Source organism: Dipodomys spectabilis, unplaced genomic scaffold (genome assembly GCF_019054845.1).
Source record: "Dipodomys spectabilis isolate Male_0828 unplaced genomic scaffold, ASM1905484v1 ptg000132l, whole genome shotgun sequence".
NCBI classification, from domain to species: domain Eukaryota; kingdom Metazoa; phylum Chordata; class Mammalia; order Rodentia; family Heteromyidae; genus Dipodomys; species Dipodomys spectabilis.
In genome coordinates this window covers 6,563,303-6,586,158 of record NW_024870809.1, presented here as the reverse complement: position 1 = coordinate 6,586,158, position 22,856 = coordinate 6,563,303, and the positions used below count along the sequence as shown (strand labels likewise).

Here is a 22,856-nt window from a genome sequence, read left to right as displayed (position 1 = left end):
CATGCTCTTTAAATCTTTCCCCCCAAAATTTAGTGGAGTAGAGGCTTTTATAACTAAAACTGAGAAATGTCTTGGATGAGCAAACAATGAAAGTCAGTTTACACTTTCCACATTTAGAAAATATTTTTGAGCAACTACTAGCCACAATGGGAATTGTTTTAAAACATACTAAAGCCCTAGAAGTGGCGCTGTAGCTCAAGTGGTAGAGCACTAGCCTTGAGCTGAAGAGCTAAGGGACAGCGCTCAGGCCCAGAGTTCAAGCCCCATAACTGACAAAAAAAAAAAATACTAAAGCCCAGTCCTCCAACTATTCACAATCTTGTAAAAGAGGAATATAAATGAATATTAGTTATAGAATATGATAGCAGGCTGGAAACAACATACTACTGGAAATTATATGGTAGAAGAGAGTTCATTCTGCTATGCCTTGGTATTAGGAAAATCTCCAATGTAATTTTGTAACATTGTACATATGTTCTTGAAGTTCTAACTTTTAGGGAATAAACTGAATTTCCATTCAGATTGGGCATATTTTTTTTGCAAATTTTTATTGTGATTAAGTGATTACATAATTTCACAAATTTCATAGTATTGTAGGATACTGATGCTTAAAGTCACAAACACATAACCTTCATGGGGCAAATTGTCTATCGTGGTCTATAAAGTTTATGAGTTCTATGGGCTTTGACTATGGTTATTTCTTCCACGTTAGGTGATATGTACATTCCTTTCCTTTTGCATAGTGTCAGCTGTGCCCTCTTTTCCACTCATTCCCTTCCTCCCATCGCTGCCATTGAGTTACTTGGTTTGTTTTGATCAAGTCCAGTGCAGCTGATGGGTCCCACTGTTGTATGTTTTCCTCTGTTTACCTCTAATTCTGTGTCCTCCTCCTAGTTTCCCTCCAATGTGCACATATATACCAGCAGCCTGGGGTCATTTAGTAATGACTCAACCAGATGAGTGGAGGTCCTTTGTTACTCTAGTCTTGTTTACTTTGTCATATCACCTTACGTTTTGGATTCAAAATCACTTAGTGAGACCATGTGTTGTTTGTCTCTTTGCTCTTGGCTTACCTCACTCAACATTTCTTCTACTTCCATCCATTTCCCTGTGAATGCCATTCTTTTGTCCTTTCTAATGGCTGCATAATATTCCATTGTATATAGATACCACAATTTTTGGATCCATTCGTCTGTAGTTGGGCAGCTGGGTTGTTTGCATATCCTGGCTATTGTGAGCAGTGCTGCAATGAACATGGAGGTGCATGTGTCCTTGTATCCTGGTTCCTGTTGTTCAGGACAGATGCCTAGGAGTGGTATGGCAGGGTCATACGGGTCAATACTTATCTTTCTGAGGACCCTCCAGACTGCTTTCCAAAGTGAAATAGGGTTCCTCTTTCTCCGCATCCCCTCCAGCATTTTGTTGTTGGCTGACTTTAGGATGTAGGCCATTCTGACTGGGGTAAGGTGGTATATCTCAGGGTTGTCTTTATTTGCATTTCCTTTACAACCAGGGATGGTGAACGTTTCATCATGTGTTTCTTTGCCATTTTTATCTCTTCTGAGAAGTCTCTCTTTAGTTCCCTTGCCCATTTAGTAATTGGTTTGTTGGGTTTGGGAGGGATTAGTTTCTCGAGTTCCCTGTATATACTGGATATTAACCCCTTGCCTGATATATTGCTGGTAAATATTTTTTCCCAATTAGTTGGTTGTCTTTCTAGTTTGCTATGTCTTTAGCTGGGCAGAAACTTTTTATTTTAAGGTAGTCCCATTTGTTGTGTCTCTCCAATTTGTTGTGACCCTGGGGCTCTGTTCAGGAAGTTCCTGACTGTGCATATAAGTTCACGTGTCTCTCCTACTCTGTCCTGCAGTAGTTACAGAGATTCAGGTTTGATGTTAAGGTCTTTAATCCATTTTGAGTTGTTAGTGCATGGTGACAGGCTGGGGTCCACTTTTATTTTTCTGCATGTGGCCACCCAGTTTTCCCAGCACCAGTAGTTGAAGAGGCTGTGCTTCTTCCACTATATGTCTTTTGGGCATGTTATCTTTAAATGTTGCAAATCTTTAATTTAACTCCATACAACTGAGTCTTTTGTATGATATGTTCTGGCATCTCAGGCATTTATCTATGCCTTCTTTGTATTCTCCTTCCCACCACCTTTTAAAAAAATTAGTTATACATACTGTGTTGAGTTAAACATTTTTGGAAGAGAAATCTTTTTTTGTGTGCCTGTACTGAGGCTTGAACTTTGGGCCTAGGCATTTTCCCTTGACTTTTTTGCTTAAGGCTAGCAGTCTACCACCTGAGCCACAGATCCACTTCTGGGTTTTTTGTTTTGTTTTGGGGAGTTTGGGGAGGGGGTATGTGTTTCTGTTTTTTGGTCATGGGGCTTGAACTCTGGGCCTGGGCTCTATCCCTGAGCTCTTCAGCTCATGGTGAGCACTCTATCACTTGAGCCACAGAGTCACTTCTGGTTTTCTGGTAGTTTATTGGAGATGAGTCTCACAGACTTTCCTGCCTGGACTGCCTTTGAACCATGATCCTCAGATCTCAGCCTCCTGAGTAGCTAGGATTAGAGGCGTGAACCACCGACACCTGGCTCCCTTTCTAGTTTTTTGATAGTTAATTAGAGATAAGAGTCTCATAGATTCTTCTGCCCAGGCTAGCTTCAAACTAAGATCCTTAGATCTCAGCCTGCTAAGTAGCTAGTATTACAGGCATGAGAAATAGGTGCCTGACTGAGAAACCAAACTATATAGACTGAACCAAGTAAATGCCCTAAAGAAGCATAACTTCCTTATGAATGCATTTCCCCTACTGGGTTCTAGAGCTTTTTTCTTAAACCTAAATAAGAAGTGCTTTAAAGATAAAGAGCAAAATGATCACCAAAGCATATTACCAGTATACTACTGCTTACCCTCTTAACCTCCCCATTTTGTCTTGGTTTTATTTATTTTTTCTTTTGAATTTTTTGCCTCTCAACATTTGAGTAGCTTGTAACCTATGTGACAAGAAAGTAGTGACATTTAGAAATCTAGGCCAGGGTTGTTCACTAAAAGGATTGCCACAGTTTTATAGACCATGGAATTGAGGAACTAATAAATCATCATTGTAGATGGTTATATTATAACGGGCTCTTCGAGTTCCAGTAACAGTTCTATTGTTCAGGGTTGGAGAACATCTGGCCCACAGGTTATATAAGACCCCAGAAATCAGTTAGTGCATTACAGGAAAGAGATGTATGCTTCTCCTATGCTGCATGAAGCCCATCTACCTGTATTGATAAGTTCGTATGGCTCATGAGTATAAAAACATACAAATACAAAATGGCCCTTGGCAGAAAAACAATTCCCTACAATCGTCAAGCTGTATGCCTTTTTGAACAACTTATTTTACTTTTCCAAACATCTGTGTACTCATCTTTAAGTGAGAATATTACCTCTGTCAGTGGTCTGTCATAAGGATCAAATGTATTAGATATCAAAAATGATTTTGGTGACATGAGCTGGTGGCATGGCTCAAATTGAAGAGTGCTTGCCTGACAAAGACAAGGCCCTAAGTCCAAAGCCCAGTACCAACAAATTAAAAAGATTTTTAAAGCCAAGTGTGGTGATGCACACCTGTAATTCTGTAATCCCAGCACTTTGTAGGCTGAAACAAGAGGATCATGAGTTCAAGGTCAGACTGCTAAATAGCAACCGTCTCAAATTTCGAAGTTTTAACATCATAGTAGCAGCTTCCTACTCCAAGCTCCCTTCATGTAAATTGTCTTCATTGGAGCTGATACTAGCCAACTCTGATATTTTGATTGAGACATTTCTTCTTTGGGGAGCATCAGTTTTACTATCTGTCAAATTAGCATCTAAAAATGCTAAGTGTCTTCTGCTCCCCAACACTATTATTTACTTATAATGTAGATAACAAAATAGAAGAGAAGAAATTTAGGCTAATGAAAAGACTGGTCATAGAATCTCCCTTTCAACTTATAATTAAGTTCCAAAAGAGAAACAAAGGAGCTTTCATTGGCATCTCTTTCCTTCTTAAGGTCTAGGCTTTCTTACTAATTCTATTAAGCTATGTTTGCTGGTTGGTTACGTAACAATCTGAAAGGTTTCTGCTTTTTCTGTGACAGCAAAAAAGTAGTTTAGCTAGTCATTTCCTTGGCTGTATGCCAGATAGATAGCTTTCACAAAGCAGCATCTTATATAGGAGACAGCTCTAGCCATTGAGGAGATTCTTCACATTACTGTATAATGAATTGCTCCCTTCCAAATATATTTGCTACAAATATGTATTGATTGCTACCAGTAATTGCTAATGCATATTTATACATCGTTAGCTTGTAGTTTTATTTCATAAACATTTTATTAAGTATCTGCTACATGCCAGGCAGTATATAAGATATTTTACTTGTATTATTTCAGCTGGAGACTTTGGTAAGGAAGAGAATATATACATAGAGATGAGAAAGCTGCTTATATTCTCACAAATCCCTCTCTCACAAGTCATCCCTAATTTTGGATGATTTTCTAGTAATTTTGATCATTTTCCAATTCAAAATCAGATGTTTTATCGTCTTGCCATAGTACTCATGCCATCTTGGTGTGTGTGTGCCAGTCCTAGAGCTTGAATTCATGGCCTGAACACTGTCCCTGAGTATTAGTGCTCAAGGATAGTACTCTACAACTTGAACCATGGCTCCGCTTCCAGATTTTTGTGATTAATTGGAGATAATACTCTCAAGGACTTTCCTGCCTGGGTTGGCTTCGAATTTCGATCCTCAGATCTCTGCTTCCTGAGTAGCTAGGATTACAAGTGTGAGCCACTGATACTACCAGCCTTGCACATGCCATCCTAATACGCCACATAATATCAATCCATATGTGACACCTATCCTTACTTCAATTAACACATATATTTGCTTGATATGTTATATGTAGTAGACTTTGTGAAAGGAAACATAGGAATTGCTTTCAGCATTATATCAAAATAACGACAAATTTATCACCAGGAATTATTTCCCCTGTTGCCTATTTACATCACAATGTTTCCTTTCTTCTCTGATCATTTACTCACCTATTCCGTTCCTCCAACATCTTGATCATTTCTAACTCATTTATTCATAATGTTTTAGTCCTTGTTCCCTTGGTCTTGACTTCAAATATCCAGACTCTTTTAGATATATTTTCAATGAATTGAAAAGGATGACTACTCTCAGAACATAGCCTCCTTATTAAGTGTTATGAACAGTAATTTTTTCCAATATCAGATTTTGTAAGAGTTAATATTATCCTCATTTTGCAGATGAGCAAATAAATTCACAGAATTAGATGGTATGCATACAATAGAGAAACCTCCACATCCATGTGTATTGCAGCACTATTTACAATAGCCAAGTTATAAAATCATCCTTGGTGTCTGTGAACAGATGATTGGAAAGAGAAAACATGGTGCATATATAAAATGGGGTGTTGTTCAGCAATAAAGAATGGAAGTAGATCATTTGCAGGAAAATGGATCAAATTGGAGATCATCATGTTAAGTGAAATACACCAGAATCACATAGACCTAGCATATTTTCTCTTATATGTGAAATCTAGACCTTAAAAAATGACATGAATGGGCTGGGAAGGTGGCTCAGTGTAGAGTGCTTGCCTTGCATGCATGAGGCCCTAGGTTCGATTCCTCAGCACCACATAAGCAGAAAAAGCTGGAAGTGGTGCTGTGGCTCAAGTGGTAGAGCACTAGACTTGAGCTGAAGAGCTGAGGGACAGTGCCCAGGCCCAGAGTTCATGACCAGCAAAAAAAAAAAAAAATGGCATGAATGTAAATGTTGTGCACTGTTTGGGGGAGGATCAGTAAGAGAGAGAAGGAAAGAAAAGAGTAGTAGGAATAAATTTAATTGAAGTATAAATAATTTTTATGTATGAAATAGCATAGTTAAACCCACTAAAACTAAAGTAGTAGAAGAGAGACAGAGAATAATGAAAAGTAATAGGGTCAATTTGGTCAAAGTACAATATGTACACATATGGAAATATGAAAACAAAGTTAAGTGACTTGCCTAGAGTTATTCCTTGAAGAGGTGACAGAATTTGATTCTAATTCTACATTCAACTAAATCTTATGTACTTCCAACCTAACGAAATTTCAAAAAAAGAAAGAAATTGGAATAGTTGGACCTTAAAGTCATTTGAGCTTAAAAGTAGGAAAATTGATTTGAAATTCATAGTATCCGTGTCCATTTGGAATAAAGACATACAGCTTTACCATTATGGTCTCCAAGATCCTGTTAAAAGTTAAAAGGGAAACGTAATAAGTAAAAAACCCATTGAAACAAAGATACTCACAGGACAGTATAATGGAAATGAACTTTACAACTTCAGGTTGCAAGGTGGGGCGGATAGGAGTGTGGGATCTGGAGGAGGGAAGGGATAGTGGGACAGCAACAAGGAAGGGAATGGGGTTGCAATGATCAACAAGTAATGTACTCATTGCCTTACTCATGTAACTGTAACCCCTCCATACAACATCTTAACAATAAAATAAAATTTAAAAAAGACTTTCAGGAATAATCCTGCCAAATATCAGACAAATTGGGTATTAGTTCTATTTAATTAAATCTTTTGAAATTCATTTATACATTGATCTTCATAAATATTCATTGCATCCCTTTACCCCAAACTACTTCTTTTCAAAATACTTTGTCTTATACCTGCTGTTTTTTGTTTCAGAGACAATTAAAGGCAGATGCTAAAAAAGCTATTGGAAGGCTTCAGCTACGCACATTGAAACAAGGAGACAAGGTACATTTACTGCTTTTAACTGCTATTTGTGTTAAAGCAATGCTACCAAACTATTGTTCACACTGACTGTTCTTACATGATGGTTTTCATTGGCATTTATAAACTGCATTGACTTTTAAAAATCTATTTGAGGCCAGAAGTATGCTGATAATAGCCCCTAGCAAAATCTAGCTCCTAATCCCTGGTATCTATGAGTTTTATCTCATTTGGCAAAGAGAATTTTGCAAATAAGTAAAGTTAAGGAGATTGAGATAAGTATTATTCTGGGTTAACCAGAGAGATGGGCCATAAATTTAATCATAGTGTCTTTATCTGATGATGGGAGAGAGAGCTTTGAGTAAACAGTACAGTGAGAGATATGACACAGAAGCAAAAAGTTGCAGCTATTCAAGTAAGAGTCTATGAGCCAAGGAATGCAGGCAACCTCTAGAAGCCAGAAAATTCAAGAAAGGGATTTCCTCTGAAGCATTCAGAAGGAACATAGAATTACCAACACCTCAATTTTAAACTTTTGACCTACGTAACAGTAAGAGAGTAAGGTTTTGTTGTTTTAAATCACTAAATTATAGTAACTTGCTACCATAACAACAGGAAATATATACAATGCTTCATACAGCTTTATTTGAACATCCCTTTTCAGATTTGGGACAGCTGGAAGCAACCACTGGTGTGCAAAACATATATAATAAAAATAGCTATAGGACTTATCCAAATTAAAAAATATCATTTATAATAGCCTCAGAAGCATTAAATAATTAGATATAAATAAAATATATACAAGATTTATATGCTAAACACTGCAAAACAGAATGAAAGAAATCAACAAAAGGTGTACCATGTTTTCTTGCTTAGAAAATATTGTTAAGGTTCTACGCTCCCCAAACTGACCTTTAGATTCCATAGTTTCAATAAAAATCCTAGTGATATCTTTTATAGAAATTGTCAGGCTGAATCTACGCTTATGTAGAAAAGCCAAAGAACTAGAACAAACAAAATAATTTTGATAAATAGAAACAACTTTGGGAGCCAGTTATAGTAGTACTCACCTTGAATTGCAGCACTCAGAAAGCTGAGGCATAAGGATTGCAAGTTCAAGGTCATCCTTGGGGTAGGTAGCAAGTTCTAGGCCCACCTGTCTCAAGAAAACAAAGAAAAAAGAACAATTTTGGATGGTTCCTATCAACTGACTTGCAGAATGGTTTTGAAGCTACAGCAGGCAAGATAGTATGGTATTAGAGAAATAATAAACTTACAAATTAGATGAACAGAACAGAGTCCAGAATAAATCAATACAAACAGGTCAACTTATTTTATATAAAGATGAAAGACAAATTGTTGTATGTGACAATCATATATCCATAAAAAAGAAAACCTCAGTCCATTCTCTATATGCTATATAAAAATTAACTCAAAATAGATAACCAGACTAAATATACCTAAAGTTAGGAAATTTTTACAAAACTGGGAAAAAAACATATTTTGCTGTGCGATACAAAACAACTGCTTGTATAAGACACCCAAAACAAGTCTAAAAAAATGAGAAATTTGACCACCAAAACTGAGAATTTTGTTCCTTGAAAGACACTATTAAGAGAAGGACAGACAAGGTACAGGTTAAAAGAAATACTTGCAAGTCACATATTTCCTATAGGATTGTATGCAGAAAATATGAACAAGTTTCAACCCAACAATAGGAATGCAAACAATCCAGTAAAAAATAGATATGCAAGCTGGGCACCAGTGGCTCACGCTCTTATATACTAGCTACTGCTTAATACTAGCTACTAAGGAGGCTAAGTTCTTAGGATCACAGTTTGAAGCTAGCCCAGGCAAGAAAGTCCATGAGATTCCATTCCAATTAACCACCAAAAAGCCAATGTGGAGTTATGGCTCAGGTGGTACAATGCTAGCCTTAAGCAAAAAAACAAAAACAAAAACAAAAAAACTCATGGACAGTGCCCAATCCCTGAGTTCAAGCCTCAGGATCAGAACAAAATTAAAACAGAGATGTAAAACAGACACCTCAAAGAAAATATAAGGATCATAAGCCCATAAAAGACACTTAGCATAATTCGTCATTAGGCAAATATGAAATTAACACCATGATTAAATACCACTCTATATTTGTTAGAATGGCCAAAATTAATACAATTGAAAATGTAAAGACCTGACTAATGTGTGGAACCATGGAATTCTCATGCCTGCAGGTATGACCACTTTGAACACCAGTTTGGCAATTCCTCAAGAAGTTAAAAGAATATTTACCGTTATCAATATTTACCGTAAATGGGGGTGGAGGGAGAATGACTATATTCTCATAAAAACCCACAGAATGGTTCACAACAGCTTTAATAGTAATGGTCCCAAACGAGAATGAACCCAAGTACCCTTCACCTGGTGAACATATAAACTGTGGTACGTCCACATCATGGAATAAATATTTAGCAATAAAAGGATGAGAGAACCCTATATACATTTGAACCTCAAATGTAGTATGTTAAGTGAAAGAAGTGATGCTCAAAGGCTGGATAATACATGATTTCACTTATATGATATTATGGAAAAGCCCAAACTGTAGGAAATAGAAAAACATCTGTGACTGCCAGAAACTGGGAGAGGAAAAGTTAACTATAGATGGGTTGGAGGAATTTGTTGGGATCATATATGCCTTGAACATGGTGGGAAATAAGCTCCTATATATGCTTGTCAAAACTTATAGAGCTATACACTGAAAGAATGAATTTTATTATATGTGAAATACATCTTGACTTTTAAAATAGGAAGGAATAGTTGAAAACTTGTACAAACTTTTTCATTAATTGTGACATCAGGAAAAAGTAAGTCAGTTCAACATCAATTTTTTTCCCTTCTTTCTTTTTTGACTTTATTCCTTTACAGTTTTTAAGTCTAAATAAATTCACATTACCTTTAGAATTTTACAGTTATTTAGTCACTTAGTGATAAGATACTACTTCTCCTACAAGTTTAATTTATTTTTCTTATCTAGTAGAGTAACAATAACTATTTGTTCATAGGAAATTGGACCTGATGGAGATAGTTGTGCTGTGTGCATTGAGCTATATAAACCAAATGATTTGGTGCGCATCTTAACCTGCAAGTAAGTTGGATTTTTAATATCATCAGTAAAAATAGATGACCCACAAAAATTATTGTGCTAGGGAAGCAATTTGAGTGTTTCCAAATTGATGTTAATCAAGTACTTATATTTAATTTATCTTCATTTTGCTTTATTTTTATAACACAAAACTGTTATAAGTCTAATTGTAGTTTCCATAATTCAATATAATTTGTTCTTAACTAATTCTATAGAAAGCTGAGAACCTAGCCAAAAGAACAGTGTATAAAGACATTAGATTATTAATTTTTATATTCATTCTAACAATTCTAATGAGAGATAAAATAAACTTAATAGTTTCAAAGTCTTCACTCTCATTTTTTAAGTTATCCTCTTTTAAGGTATTCTTGTGTGCTGGTACTGGGACTTGAACTCAGAGCCTCACACTCTGCTCACACCTGACTCTGTATCATTTAAGCTATACCTCCACTACCAGCTTTTTCCTTGGTATTTGGAGATGAGTCTAGTGGGTTTTGCAGCCTGGACTAGCTACTAACTTCAATTCCTGAATAGATAATATTAAAGATGTGACCTACTGATGCTTGGCTTGAAGATTATTTTTGATCCTTGGAGTAGTGCTGTAATGGAGTCTAAACTCAGGTCCTTACACTGGCTAAGCAAGTGCACTACTACTTGAGCTATGTTACCAGACCTTTTTACTTTCATTTATTTTTCAGCTAGTGTGTGCTTTTTTGCCGGATTCAGTCTCAGATGATGATCTTTCTTTTTTTTTTTTTATTGTGAGAATACCGTACAGAGGAGTTACAATTACATGGGCAAGATAATGAGTACATTTCTTATCAAGCATTGTTGCCTCCTCTTTGTTTCCCCTTCCCATCCCTTCCCATACTCCCCACCCCACCCCCCACCCCCCACCAAAGTTGTAAAGTTCGTTTTTCGACATAACGACTTGTACATCTCATTGTTGCAATGGGTCCACCTGTATCCCTAGTTAAATGATTTGTTTTTTCCCTTCCCCTCCACAAATTATACCAACATCAAATACAGTGAAAGCATGGGTTATACCATGGGGGAGGGACATACAAAGCAACAAAGAAATCACCTTATAAATACGTAAGGAACAATTGCATGAAAGGAAAAACAAACAAAAAAAACATTTGAGTACTTATCTCGGAGTTCATTCCTCTAACATCAACTTATCTGACCTTTTCTGCTTGAATCAGACATATACTAGTTATTGCAAATAAGGGAAACCATGGGACCTATGTTTCTTTGGGCCTGGCTTACTTCACTTAATATAATTTTTTCCAAGTCTTTCCATTTCCTAACAAATGGGGCAATGTCATTCTTTCTGATGGAGGCATAGAATTCCATTGTGTATATATACCACATTTTCTTGATCCATTTATCTACTGAGGAGCATCTGGGTTGGTTCCATCTCTTAACTATGGTAAATAATGTTGCAATAAACATAGCCGTGCTGGTAGCTTTAGTGTGGTGTTGTTTGTGATCATTTGGGTAAATGCCCAAAAGTGGGATTGCTGGGTCATAAAGGAGCTCTATGAAAGGTTGGACAAATGGGATTGCATGAAATTGCAGAGCTTCTGCATGGCAAAGGACATAGCTCGCAAGGTCAATAGAAAGCCCACGGATTGGGAGAAGATCTTCACTAGCCTTACAACAGACAAGGGTCTCATATCTAAAATATACCTGGAACTTAAAAATTTAATCCCCTCAAAACAAATCTTCAAAGAAACAACTGCCCAATAAATAAGTGGGCTAAAGACTTAAAGAGAAACTTTTCTGAAGAGGAAAGAAGGATGGCCAATAGACACATGAAGAAATGCTCAACCTTTCTAGTCATAAAAGAAATGCAAATCAAAACAACATTGACATACCACCTCACCCCAGTTAGAATGGCTATAATCAACAACTCTAATAACAACAGATGCTGAAGGGGATGTGGACAGAAGGGAACCTTACTGCATTGTTGATGGGAGTGTAAACTTGTTCAATCACTTTGGAAAGCAGTATGGAGGTTCCTCAAAAGATTATGATCTTTTTACATCTATCTTCCAGGTAGCTGGGATTACAGGTGTGTGCCACTAAGCCAAGCCTGGTTTTGCTTTTTTCTGTTTTTTTTTGTGGGGTTTTTTTAAAGATAGAATCTTGATAACATATTTTCCTGAGCTGGCCTTTAATTACAATCCTGTCGTCTCCATATCCCATGTAGCTGAAACTACAGGTGTTCCTCTATGCTTAGCTATTCTTAAAACTCTTAATACTTTTTACTAGCTTTTAAATATTAGTCTTCTTGGGACACATGATATTGCTTAAAGCATCCATAGTGTTATATTTTACTGTGTTATTGAAAGTGATTGTTCCATTTTAGATCTAGGAAAGTAACAATTTCAATCATGTAACATTTGAACTCTTGAATGGACTTAATAATCAGTAGCATGCTAGCTATTTTAATGAATGAGTACTAAAAATACTGAAGCTACAGTAATGAGACTATTATATTAAAAAAATACTACCTTATGAAATTTCCCAAATTTGTTTTTGTGGTTTCTTTGTATTCTTGGTATGTGTTTTTAAGAGACCTCCAATCAAAGACTAAGTTAGGAGTAATTTTCTAATATATATTAGGTGAAGTGTTGTTTGTGTTTCATATCTAATAATTATATTATGTGTTTCTTCTTTTATTAGCCACATTTTCCATAAGACTTGTGTTGACCCATGGCTGTTAGAACACAGGACTTGCCCCATGTGCAAATGTGACATTCTCAAAGCTTTGGGAATTGAGGTAAACATTGCTATACTATTTGCATGAAGGAACTTAAGCAGTGTGTTATTTATGTCCCTAGGCAGTCAGGAAAATAACATCCTTATTTTTGAGCCACATAATATTTACATCATAGACACAGTGAAATATTGTCTTGGACCATTTTCATTTCCCTTCTTTTTCCTTCTCCTCAAATGTGCTTACTATTTGGCCAGAATTTGAGTTGGTACATATATAAACTATGTTTGTCACCTTCCTTTTAATTGCTACTGTTTTTCAACCCAATCAAACTTGTAGTTAAATGAGTGTATGTAATTTGAGAGAACCTTAAAAATATTGTTTTTTAGATTTGGTAAATGCAAAAACAGCTTATTTTCAAGATAAAATAGATGTTAAGCTCAAAAAAATTTACATGACTTGCACAGGTTCATAGACAACAGTGATTCTCAGTTATCCTAAGAGACAGCATATTGATATGGACATGCACACACATATATTATATATAATATATATGGTGACTGCTTGTGCCAAACATTAGGTTATTTATGTTGAGATTACCCTAATGAATAGGTCATATATGCAGCTCATTGGAAGATCTAATGATTATTTACCACTCTGACTGGGGTCAGCAAGAGATTTTTGTGATCATCAAAAGGAATTATAGTGTTTTAAAATTCTTGCTCCATTTTTTGTTTGTTTTGTTTTGTTTTTATACAGGGTATTGTTATATAGCCCAGGTTGACCTCAAACTTGAGATTCTGCTGTGTCAGTGCCTAGGCCTCCTGTGTGGTAGGATTACAGGCTCGTGCTATCACACCCAGATAAGATTATAGGTTTAAAAGTTTAAGAGATATTGTATAAATAAGTCATCCATGAAGAAATGTTGTAGTGATACAGCAAGAAAGAGCAGGTACTCAAAATCTTTTCATTTTTTTTCCAAATACTTTCCAAAGGTGGATATTGAAGATGGATCCGTGTCTTTACAAGTCCCTGTATCCAATGACGCATCCAATAGTGCATCGCTCCATGAAGAAGATAACCGCAGTGAGACTGCATCCTCTGGATATGCTTCAGTTCAGGGAGCAGATGAACCACCTCTGGAGGAACATGTGCAGTCTGCAAGTAAGTACCATAGTGAGAGGCAATGAGTGCCTCACAAACGACCATTGTGGATCATGCATCTATCCAAGTACACCTGCTTTTTGAAGCTCTTACATTCATTAATTATAATGAATACAACCACAGATGTCCCCTTGCCTTAATGTATGTGCATAGTTGAATGTTCCTGATATAGATGAGCTGCATTATTAGTGAAGATTATTCACAAAAGAAAGATTTATTGGAAGATTTTTCTCTGATCAATGTATATGTTGGCTCATTAACTACTTACTGAAGCTAAGAATAAACTTTCCAAGGCATTTTTATTGAAAATATTAAGAAAGGGAGATAAAGGAGTCCTGAAATGATATAACAGAATATTTAGAAAAGCTCAGGAACTCATCTTGTGCATAGATTTAACAATGGTGTTTGCTGCCACCTGTTGACCACTTTCAAGGAAATGAATAAATTGTTAGAAACTAGAATCTATTACTTTGGGGACTCATGTGAATTTATATTGCAATTTAGTCATTTTATATCAATAGAGAAAATAAAGAGAATTTTATTACTTGTTTGCCTATACAAGAAAATCCTCATTAAAACTATCTTCTTTTCGAACTTTTTCATGTTTGTGTTGGTTTGAAAGTATTTCTTAATCATTTTTGAAATAACCAAACTAACATAGAAGAAGAAGAAACTAATGCCAATATGGCTTGTGAAGATTTCAATTTCCCATGACACAAACCTTTGCCCCATGGAGGCATATCAGACCTTAGTACCATTTTTGAAGATGTCATGAGGAGCAAAGCCTTAAAAAAAATTTTTGTATTTCTTGTAATCTAATCTCCAGACATTTTCTTGAGTATACTCATAAGAACCTAAATTATCTGTGCACTATTCTGCCTGTAATAGTAAATCACTGTTTCTTTTGCCATACATAATCTACTCATCAGTAATGTGATAATAGAATTTAGTGAAAATTAAGGTGACTTTTATGGGATAATTCAATATATGCTAGGCTTTTAAAACACAAAAACATTCCAACTTTCTTTTTTACGATCTGTTCTTCTCGAGGGGAATAGGGTAAGCAGAAAATATTTTGCAGGTAATTTGAAAATCAAATGGAATAAGGACCCAATTTTCTTCTGTATTCTTTACCTAGTTAAGGGTACTATCACCCACCAAGATGCCTGAAGATTCTTCTCCAGGTTCTTAGGTTATCCTACATTCTTCTCCACTCTATCTTTCATCAGTATCCTTTTTCTCAATTCAGTCCCCTAATTTTGAACCTTATTTTTTACACATAGTTTGAGCTATTCTTTGCCCATTCCTTCCACATTTTCTCACCCAAGAATTTGGAGACTTTTGCTTCCCCCTTTAAAATTTGCTCCCTCTTGAAGAAATTTCTTATGACTTGCATGCCTGACTCCTAGAATACCTTCTGATTCTGTAAATTTTCTATCACTCCATTTATTGCATTGAATTATTTTAAAAAGGGTCTGGGTATGTAGTTTAGTGGTAGAGCACTAAGGTTTGACACTCTGGGCTCTATCCTCAAGACAGCCCAAAACATCCAAAAATATTGCACTGAATACTAATTGGAATATGATTTTAATATCTTTAAAAAATTAATATGAATTAGTAAATTTAAATATGAATATGAATTTTAAATTTTATTTTCTGTAGGGAAAGTTATATATTTACTATTGCTTACCAAGAACCTAGCACAGCCTGCCACATGGAAGGTACACAAATTTGTGTTGATTAAATGACCACTTAGAACAAATTCAACTTTGTCTATTATTGTATATTGCTAGTTTGAGAATCTTGAATATTAGCCAGTGATTCTTATTTATTGTGATATGTGATTTGCATAACTTCATAAACAGAAAGTTCACATCCTCTATGTATCACATCACTCTATTAGAATACTAGTCTGCAAAGTGAAGTGCTCATCAAATCCCTTGAAAGGCATGTTAAATGGAGGACACCATCAGAGATTCTGACTCCATAATTCTGGTCTGGGGCATGAGAATCTGCATTTCTAACATGTTTCTGGGTACTACTGATGCTTTTGGTACTAGTACCACACTCTGAGAATGACTGAATTGGGTCCTTAGTTGTCAACCCTAGCTGTACCTCACAATCACTTGCAGAGATTTTGTTTTGTGTCCATACTGGGGCTTGAACTTAGCGCCTGGGCACTGTCCCTTAAGCTTTTTCACTGAAGGCTGGTTGTCTACCACTTGAGCCACAGCTCCATTTCTGATTTTCTAGTAGTTTGCTTTGAAGCCCAATCTTTAGATCTCAAACTCCTGAGTAGCTACAATTACAGGTGTGAGCTACTGCTAACCAGATATTTGGAGAGATTTTAAAGAGTAATGATGCACAGGTTCTACTTCAGAGCAGTTAAGTCAGAATCCATAACAAATGGAACCCGAGCACAGTACTTTTTCATCTTCATTTTAAGTGTGTGTGTGTGTGTGTGTGTGTGTGTGTGTGTGTGTGTGTGTGTGTGTGTGTGTGTGTGTGTGTGTGTGTGTGTGTGTGTGTGTGTGTGTGTGTGTCGTGGGGCCTGAACTAAGTGCCTGGGCGCTGTTCCTCAGCTCTTCAGCTCAAAGCTAGCGCTCTACTACTTGAACCACAGCACCACTTCTGGCTTTTTCTGCTTATGTGGTGCTGAGTAATCGAACCCAGGGCCTCATGCATGCAAAGCAAGCACTCTACCACTGAGCCACCTTCCCAGACCCTTCTTTTGAATTTTATTTTTTTAATTTTAGATTGAATAACAAAAAATATTTCAAAATGGCCATATCTCCTTCAACCAGATTCTATAAAAGTTAACATCTTACGTAACCATATACAATTTTCAAACGTAAGAAGTTAACTGATAAAATACTATTAAATATAGACCTTACTCAAATTTCACCAATTGACTTACAAATTCTTTTTCTGTCTCAAGGTGTCACATTTCATTTCATTGACCTGTCTCCTTAATCTCCCAATTAGTGACTGTTCCTTGGTTTTGGTCTTTCATGGTGTTGACACTTTTGAAGGCTACTTATAATTATTTAGGAGAATTTCCTTCTATTTAGGTTTGTCTGCTATTACTTTTACTTTGTTTTTCTTTTTTTCTTTTGTGCCAATACTGGAGCTTAAACTCAGGTCCTATGCTCTTGCTTGCTTTTTTTTTTTTTTAACTCATGGCTAGCATTCTAACATTGGAGCCATGCCTCAGGTCCAGATAAGAGTATCACAAACTTTCCTGCCCAAGATGAAACATGATTCTTAGATGTCAGCCTCCTGAGTAGTTAGGATTATAAGCATAATTATGAAAGCAGCAGAAAGTTCAAAGCTTCTTGGAGTGAATGTTGAATTTGGTCTTAAGAGAAGGGTAAGATGATCCTAAAATTACCATTTCTTTTTAAAGATGAAAATCTACAGTTGGTAAACCATGAAGCAAGCTCAGTGGCTGTGGATGTTGTTCCTCATATTGACAACCCAACTTTTGAAGAAGATGAACCTCCTGATCAAGAGACTGCTGTTCGAGAAATTAAATCATAAAATCTGTATCCACAGAAAATCTGAACCTTTAGTAATAACAGGACTGCCAATCAGGGCCTAGTTTACTATTAATGAACTGGGTAAACATAATAAACTAAGAATGATATTGAAAGTGCTGAGATGACTAATATTATACTATAGTTAAATGACTTAAAATATTTAACCTGTTAACTTTTTCCACAAACTCATGATAATGTTTTCATAGGCAAGTTTCCTCTGAATAGTGATCACATTTTTAAACAGTCAAATTGTCTTCAAGTAGTCATATTTTTCATTTATAACAACTTTCTTATAAAAACATGTTGCTTTTAAAATGTGGAGTAGCTGTAATCAATTTATTTTATGATAGTATCTTAATGAAAAAATACTACTACTTTTAGCTTGGGCTTTATGTGTCAGGGGTTTTTCTCCAGGTGCTTATATTGATCTGGAATTGTAGTGTAAAAAGCAATGCAAACTTAGGCTAGCACTTCATGAAATGTCTATTTAAACTACATTAAGTTGATAGAAAAAGATAAAGCAAAATATTCATTTTTCACTTTCTCTTCTTTTTCATATTAAGATCAATAGGTAAATGTATTTCATCTGCGTGCCGAGCATAGTTTATCAAACACTATGCACTGAAATGATCGACTGATATATTAGTGACACCAACTTGACACAAGATTATAGATGACAAGGTTTCTTATGAAAATATTGTACAACTCTTTCTCAAATGGGGATTTTCAAAAGCACAGTATATAAACTACCATACTGCTGGAAAATGGTAATGACAAAGAAAATCACACCAAAATTGGTCATTGATCTTTGTGCATGAATTAATGTACAGAAATCGTCCTGTAAACTTAGTGTATAGAAAATGTTTTCCAAATACAGTTGACTCTGAAAATCGAGTTTACATTTGACCAAAATGGGCTAAAATTATGTTAAACTAAAATTTTGTCCATATAACTATAATTTTGTGAATGCATTTCCTTGGTGTTTGAAAAAAAGAATTGAGGGGGGGGGGGATTATTCCAGGTGCCTTAATATAAAGTTTGAAGCTTCATCCACCAAAGTTAAATAGAGCTATTTAAAAAAAGCACTTTATTTGTATTCTGTGTGGCTTCTCTTTGTTTTAGTTTGTTTCCAGTGCAAATTCCAGCAGAATTTAGACAAAAATAGAACAGAAATGTATTTTTGTTTGCTGAATATAGAATGGATGAAACCATTGCATTCTTGTACACTGATTTGAAATGCTGTAAATATATCCCGATTTATATTGATTCTCTTTAAATATAAAATGTAAATAAAATATTCCAATAAAAGTGTGTGGTATGGTATTTAATTTAGCTAGAATATGCTAACTTTTCCTATAAAATAAGTTTGGGATTGAGAAGAAAAAAAGAGTTGGATGTAAATAATCACTGTTGTATTTGGTCAATAAAAACTAAACTTTTAGTATGTTGTATATTTACCTATTTCATTGCACATTTGAAAGGACATGCTACCATCTTAATGCCAATGAACTAATCATGAATTATTTCATTTATCAGCATATGAATTTGACCAGTAATAAAATAGGAAGTCATACTATCAATTACATCAGGATCTTTAGTACTTTAAAGTATGACCTTAGGATGATGGTGAGTTCAATGCATCTCTTTTGTAAAACATGTAAATAATACACAGATGCTTGGAAACTTCAAAATCATGATTATCAAACCAGATGTACTCAAGTCTTTTTTTAACAGCACTAGGGTTTAAACTCTGAGCTTCATGCTTGCTCTAGGCAAGTGCTCTGCCATTTTATCTACATTCCTTTCCACACTCACAGACCCTTTACACCTTAGTGATTTTTTTCCCAGACAACCTTGGCCTTTTGCTTGACACTGGCCTCAGACCTCAATCCACATACCTCCACCTCCCTAGTAGATAGAATTACAGGCATAAACTACCATACACCTCGGATCTTTTTCTTTTCTTTTTGAAATAAAGTCTCACTAGCTCATATTTTTTTAGAGAGGGGAAGGGTCTAAGCTGGCCTTGAACCATGATTCCTCCATTTCCAACTCTCAAGTAAATGTACATATTTCAAGTGATGAAATGCTAGGAATATGAATATGCTACCTAAATTCTCAGAGTTAATTTTATTTCAAGTGTGTAGGAATTCTTTCGGCAAGAAATTTGTATCCTTTGTGAATTAACAGCTGTATTGAAATATAATCTACATAACAATTTAGTCATTGTAAATGTACAGCTGGATGATATTTAGCAAATGTAAAGACTACTATCACTATCCAGTTTTGGAGCATTCCATTATCCTAAAGCCTTCATCAGGATCACTGACAGTCAATTCCTGGTCTCATTCTTAGTTCCATATAATCACCAGTCTGTTTTCTGCCTCCATAGATTTGACTGTTCTGGAACTTTCATATAAATGTAATCATACAATTCATAGTCATTTGTAATTTGTTTCCCCTTAACATAATGCTTTCAAGTTTTGCTAGTTTATTTTACTGAACATTTTCATATGTTATTGTAAAGGTGATATACGAAGGGGTTATAGTTATGTAAGTCAGGTAAAGAGTACATTTCTTTTTGTAAAATGTCACCCCTTCCTTGACTCTCTCCCAGTTTTTCCCTCCTATTCTCAAGTTGCATAGTTCATTTTCAATATAATGTCTAATGAGTACCATTACTGCATTTGTTCACCTATTGCCTCATACTTCCTGTGACAAAGAATTTTCTGGAGTTCATTTTGATAAATATCATTTTATATGATCAAAGGCACACAGGCCAAGTTTTATCCATATTGTAGTATGTATCAGTAATTCATTTCTTCTCATATTTCAGTAATATTCCTTTACATAGTTATTCCACATTTGGTTATCTATTCATCAGTTAAACCCTTGGGTTTAATTTTACTATGTAAAATTTAGCAAATTTTTAGCAAAATTTTAGCAAAGTCTTTCTATAGATACATGTTTTGGATTCTCTTGAATTATATACTAAGGAAAGTAATTGCATGCCAATTGTGAATTATATTATTGTTGCCATTATCATTCAATATTCTTTACTTTGGTCTTAATATTTATACACTTACATAATTGTCAAAATGTAAGCTGATTATTTTCAACAGTGACAGTAAATAATATTTGCCTGTATTTGGGAGTCTCCAACTTAACAAGTGGTTTTCTGAGTATTTGTAAGTTTAGTGGGACTCAGGTTATATTATCTTTAAAATATGGTCAAGCAGTAAAGATATGTTTAGAGAGACAACTAGAATACTAGAAAGTTCCTTCTCCTCCATCTAGTTTTTGTTAATTTAGGAAATATTTTAATTAAAGAATTTATCACCTCAGGCTATATCATCTTCAGTTGTTTACTTTGACCATTACTTCCATTTGGTATAAATTTCTTATTTTTTTTTTTTTTGGTTGGTACTGGGGCTTGAACTCTGGGCCTGGGCACTGTCCCTCAGCTCTTCAGCTCAAGGCAAGTGCTCTACCACTTGAGCCACAGCACCACTTCAGGCTTCTTCTGCATATGTGGTGCTGAGGGATTGAACCCAGGGCTTCATGCATGCAAGGCAAGCACTCTACCACTAAGCCACCTTCCCAGCACCTACATTTGGTATAAAATTCTTTCATTTTAAACACATTAAACAATATAGAGCCAGGCTCATGCCTGTAATCCTAGCTACTAAGGAGGCTGAGATCTTCGGATCTGGGTTCAAAGCCAGCCTAGGCAAGAAACTCCGTAAGATTCTTATCTCCAATAAACCACTCAGAAAACCAGAAGTGGTGCTGTGGCTCAAGTGGTAGAGTGCTCGCCTTGAACTGAAGAGCTGAGGAACAGCGCCCAGGCCCAGAATTCAAGCCCCATGACTAAAAAATTAATAAATAAAAATATAGTTTTCTTTTATGTTCATATTTGTGATTATGGTGGGTATTTTGGCCTACCTCTACCATCGTAGCTACTTCAGTAACTAGTCTGGTAAATCCTACCTACCAGTTGTGAATTTTTTTCTATGCAAACACAGTCATATGAATTGTGAGACTCTCAGAGGCACATCTAAACTTAGATCGTTAGAGAAAAGTATAAAGAGGGTTTGGGCGGGGTACTGGTGGCTCAGTCTCGCAATCCTACCTACTCAGGAGGCTAAGACCTGAGAATAGAGGGTTCAAAGCCAGCTTGGACAGGAAAGTCTATGAAACTCTTTTTTTGTGTGTGGTTCTGGGGATTGAACCCAGAGCACTGCACCTGCTAGGCAAGGACTTTGCCACTCAGCTACATCCCAGCCCTCCATGAAACTTGTCTCTATAACTACCAAAAAAGCCAGAAGTGGAGCTGTGACTCAAGAGGTAAAGCTCTAGCCTTGAACAAAAAGGCTCAGGGACAGTACTCAAGCCCTGAGTTCAAGCTGCAGGACTGCTCCCCCCCTTTAAAAAAAAGTTTGGTATGGATGGTTGGTGTCCTTCTAGCCATAATTCCGATATCCTAGTTTTCAATTCAAGAAAACTTTCATGTGCATGTCCTGATATAATCTTTAAAAAGAGAGTGATATGATTATCAAAAATTAGTTAACAGCTTTAAAAAAATCTGTATGAGTCTTAATGGAAGCATCAATAATTAACCTAAAATTATTACCGTTTGGTTTTCAAATATCTAATTTTCCTTAAAGCAGTACACCTAAAACTTTTATGTGCTCACAGTTACCTTGGGATCTTGTTTAAAATGTGCATTATGATCAGTTGGTATAGTGTAAGGTGTGAGAGTCTAGCAAGCTCCCCAGTGATCAGATGTTGTTGAGCTGAGATCCATACTTTGGGTAGCAAAGCTTTAAATGGCTCTCTTAACAGCAGTAGTCCACAAGTTTTAAAGCTTCCTACATCTTAAAAGGCTGAAAACTGTTTTTTAAAAAACATGACTTACATGAGTTAAGCTAGTGAACATCATTTCAAATAAGAAGTCAGTAAACTAACTCCTGAATGACAACTTCAGCCTTTCCATAGCATAGGGTTTGGCATTACTATTTGGGGTTGGCTAAAACCTTTGCTCATAGGTATTCCTGGGCATGCTTTAGAAGACCGCCTTAGTGGAAAGATTGACCTCTGGATAAGTGAGGTATTACTCATACCCAAATGGTATATTACTGGGTCCAAAATACACAGCTTGGATATATAAAAAACTAAAATGGAAGCAGGCAAGTTAGGAAGCTATTAAAATAGTACAGCAAGAAAGTGATGTGAGGCTAACTTAAAGCATTTTAGGAGGATGAAATGGATATTGGAAAAAGTAGGAGGGGAGAGGGGAGGAGAAAGGGAGAGGGATGGAGAGTGGAATGGCAGGGGAGGAAGAGGTGGAAGAGAGGAGAAGGACTAATGGAATTGGAGAAAAGCAGGGGTAACGAAAGAAGTCTGAGATTATTCCAAATCTTGAACATCTTGATAAACAGCAACACTTTGAACTAAGAAAACCTAGTAGAAGAAAAATCAGCCAGGAGGTCAGGGGGAGTGGGGAA

General features: G+C 35.8%; 1 protein-coding gene across 1 annotated transcript in view; it reads left to right on the top strand.

Annotated features, from left to right (window-relative positions):
- The window catches only part of Rnf128 (ring finger protein 128), a 60,862-nt gene extending 42,205 nt beyond the window's left edge, over window positions 1–18,657 (top strand). Inside the window, exons 3-7 of the mRNA XM_042690062.1 lie at window positions 6,735–6,806; window positions 9,842–9,924; window positions 12,613–12,709; window positions 13,642–13,810; window positions 17,217–18,657. Coding sequence (XP_042545996.1) covers window positions 6,735–6,806; window positions 9,842–9,924; window positions 12,613–12,709; window positions 13,642–13,810; window positions 17,217–17,350 — 555 coding nt within the window. The 3' untranslated portion in view covers window positions 17,351–18,657. The remainder of the gene's footprint in view (window positions 1–6,734; window positions 6,807–9,841; window positions 9,925–12,612; window positions 12,710–13,641; window positions 13,811–17,216) is intronic.
- The last annotated feature ends 4,199 nt before the right edge of the window (window positions 18,658–22,856 follow it).